Source organism: Mycetomoellerius zeteki, unplaced genomic scaffold, assembly GCF_001594055.1.
Source record: "Mycetomoellerius zeteki isolate Tzet28-1 unplaced genomic scaffold, Tzet1.0 scaffold114, whole genome shotgun sequence".
Lineage (NCBI taxonomy): Eukaryota > Metazoa > Arthropoda > Insecta > Hymenoptera > Formicidae > Mycetomoellerius > Mycetomoellerius zeteki.
Window position 1 is genome coordinate 1,960,290 of NW_017256062.1, and position 3,384 is coordinate 1,963,673.

At 31.7% G+C, this 3,384-nt stretch overlaps 1 protein-coding gene across 1 annotated transcript in view; it reads left to right on the plus strand.

The window, feature by feature from the left end:
* Positions 1-1,415: 1,415 nt before the first annotated feature.
* The window catches only part of LOC108728506 (uncharacterized), a 12,298-nt gene continuing 10,329 nt past the window's right edge, over positions 1,416-3,384 (plus strand). Inside the window, exon 1 of the mRNA XM_018457076.1 lies at positions 1,416-1,468. Coding sequence (XP_018312578.1) covers positions 1,463-1,468 — 6 coding nt within the window. The 5' untranslated portion in view covers positions 1,416-1,462. The remainder of the gene's footprint in view (positions 1,469-3,384) is intronic.

Consider the following 3,384-nt stretch of genomic DNA (forward strand, 5'->3'; position numbering starts at 1 on the left):
TCCCTACTAATTAATAATCAATAATAACATAAAACTGATCATATCCTTTTATTAGTTTGATTATAGCACATTCATCTTATAAATATTATTTTATCTCGATTTATTATATTGACAAGATAATTTTTAGACATGTATAACGAATATTTTCGCTTTCATTGTTAGTTTAATTATTAAACCTGAATATGCGTGTATAACAAAAACGAAGTGTCACTTAATGAACAAAATCGATATTCCGAGGAGACAACACACGTTTCATCCGGAGACTTTCGTTCGCGTGATTCGACTCTCGAATTTCATCAAAAACAATATCTCGAATTCTTCCTTTTCCGCCTTTCTACGCACTTCGCAATGTGCACCCACGCGTAATTACATTTACCGTTGCAAATTTCGGTCTACTTGCTTCGTAACAGGTTTATGTTAGCGCAATGGAAATCGAGGAAAGAAAATGAGCGGATCCACGATATCCACCCGTCAGTCAGACACGATGAAAGGCTAAGTAATGTCCATACATTTTATTGCATTGTTGCATCTTTGTATTGTGGCATATCCTTTAAAACGCATGTTGCATTCAAAGCGTTATGTAATTTTATTTATCATATTACTTGATCGTATTAAGGAAGTTGTAAGGGCATGATAAATACACTTTATTATAATCGTTATTATTCTAATATATTTTTATTTTTAATTCTTTCGAGTTTTATTTGTAAAAAATGGTGTAAAAATGTGAAACAATTTTGAGATTTAATATAAAATTAAATTGGTGATAGAGAGAAAGAAAAAAGAAAGGGGGGAGAGGGAGAAAGAGAAAAGTATAAAAACCAAAAAATTTCAATTTTATATTAATATTTTGGTAATTATTGCGAAAAGGTTAAATCTCGTTGATGACCTTGATCTTGACATATATTGTCAAGGTCATGACCCTGAGTAACCTCCAATAGGTTTTAGCTGGCGGTCGCCATTCGTTAAAAAGTTATTAACAAAAAAAGTTTTTAAAAAACGAATCATTTTTGCTATAACGAAAGTTGTGAACCCATGTAGAATGTTGTTTTGTGTTGTTCCCCCTCCCCCTGCTTAGGGGCGAATGACTTCCACGCGAATCGACTATGGAGTTAAAACTAAAACAATTTGCTTTTATATTAAAATGTTTTTAGTCTATTAATTACTTAATAATTATTTTAATTACTCAAATAAATAATTAATTCCATTTTAATTATTTATATAATGTTGATTATACATACGAAGTATACAATTCTAATTATAATTCACAATGCAATCTTACGCGTTGCAACATAATTGAACAAGCGTCAATCTTTGCAGACGCAATCCGGCAAGGTGGATGTCACTTTCTTGATCATCGACAAAGTGGGAGTCGATATAAAGAGAGGATATATTCCGTAGCCATAGTCAGTGAGTTTAGTGAGAGTGCCGTGATCATTTCACCGGTATATCGTGAAAGTCAAGTATGAAGGTACGCGTTTCATCCATATATAGTTCATATACGTTCTGTTCATCTATCTTGATTTGTGAAAACATGTAAAGTGCCAATAAATACTTAAGCGTCAAGTGAAAGAAGTTCGATATTCACAACTTTTAATATTAATTTAATCCGCACGTTCTTCATTAATCTCTCGCGACTCACTTTTCGCATTAACAGTAAGATTGCAAATCTTGCCATTAGTAATTGAAAGGTCCCATCATCTTTGAATTATTAATGATCTTTTACACTTTTTTTTCTTCCTTGATCATTAATTCTTTGTTATCATCCGATAATTTCACGCCATTCGAGAGTAAGGTACCTTGCTCCTCATCCATGTGAAAGTTTTACAAAGCGTGGCCGTAACCTTTCTTCAGTATACCTGTCACAAGTTTCACACGTGCAAGAATGAAGAAAATTATGCGCGATAGCTTCGCAGTCTTCAGACACAAGAAATAATTACTGTAGCATGAACGTTTGTTGAAATCCATATATTTTTTCACTTTCTATAATAGTGCAAGTTTTATGCTAATTTCAGCTCGTTATTTTGATTAATGTAATCCGCAATATTAACCCTTCACACATCATATACATATATTTATAGCTTATATTCCACCTGATAACAATTTCTCTCTAATTCTTCGTCCGATTAAACAAATCTGATCATCTTATCTCGTGTATGTCGATCTTTCTAGTGCCAAGCTTTTATTTATAGTGAAAAAGATTTACATTGTTCTACGATATTCTTTATATCTTTCGGAAATGTCTTAGAAATTAAAAAATAGCTTATTGCGAAAGTACTGGAAAGTTAATTTTCACACTTACTGCTATTTTTATATCTTCTTCTATGATATATTTTCTAATTAGATCACTTTCCAACTATTATGAAGATCCGATATTGGATACATAACGGAAGATGAAAAAGTTGACAAATGGATGATATAATCCAGGCAAAAAATTCACACGCTATAAAAAGCATTATCCATCTTATTCATCTCTATTTTATAAGAACAGCAGCTTTCACTTGAAAGTCTCGATTTTGTCCTCAGTACGGAAGTTAGAAATATTTATTAACGATCATTTGCTATACCAGCTTTTTAGAAATCGCCGAGAATAAACGCAGCAAACGATTACGAACTAACTAGGTCAGCCAATGACTCTACACATGCAAGATCAAGGTTACAATGATCACTCTCGTTCATTCAAGTGGGACGATTCTCTACGATAAAACGCAGATCATTCAAGTTATAGTTGTCAATTTTATTCTTTTTCATTATATTCATTTTTTTTATAATTCGGAATTGTTCTCATTTTTGTTCCATTTGGTCTGACAGATTAACGATCTTGTTCACGAGAGAGAGAGAGAGAGAGAGAGAGAGAGAGAGAATGAATAAATGAATGAATGAACATTTATTAGCTTTTCAATAGTTACTTTAACAATTTAACAATTTAACACATTTATCCTACGTTAGTTAAAACAATAATACGATAGATTAACATTTTGATAAATTTTATCTTGCTTTACGCTCTCTCTACTCTTTATATTTTGCGCCAATACTCTTCTAAAGTTTTGTAAACCTTTTTTCTTTCCTTACTTCTTTCGGTAAGCTACTAAATATATTAAATCCCTCATACAGAAGCATTTTTTATTCCTCTCTAGTCCTGCATCTATCTATTACTAACATAAGTTACCTTCCTGTCTTATTTGTACCGCACCTCCTGATTACAGCAATTTTATTTTATTTGCTAAATAATTAGGACATAGCCTATTTATCATCTTATATATTATAATATACATTATAATATACATTATATATTCAATTCTCTCTCTGATCAACATAAATTGTAATGCCTCAAGCATATCTATTATTCTCACTCTCCTACTACATCTAATAAGTAGGGAGGGAGGG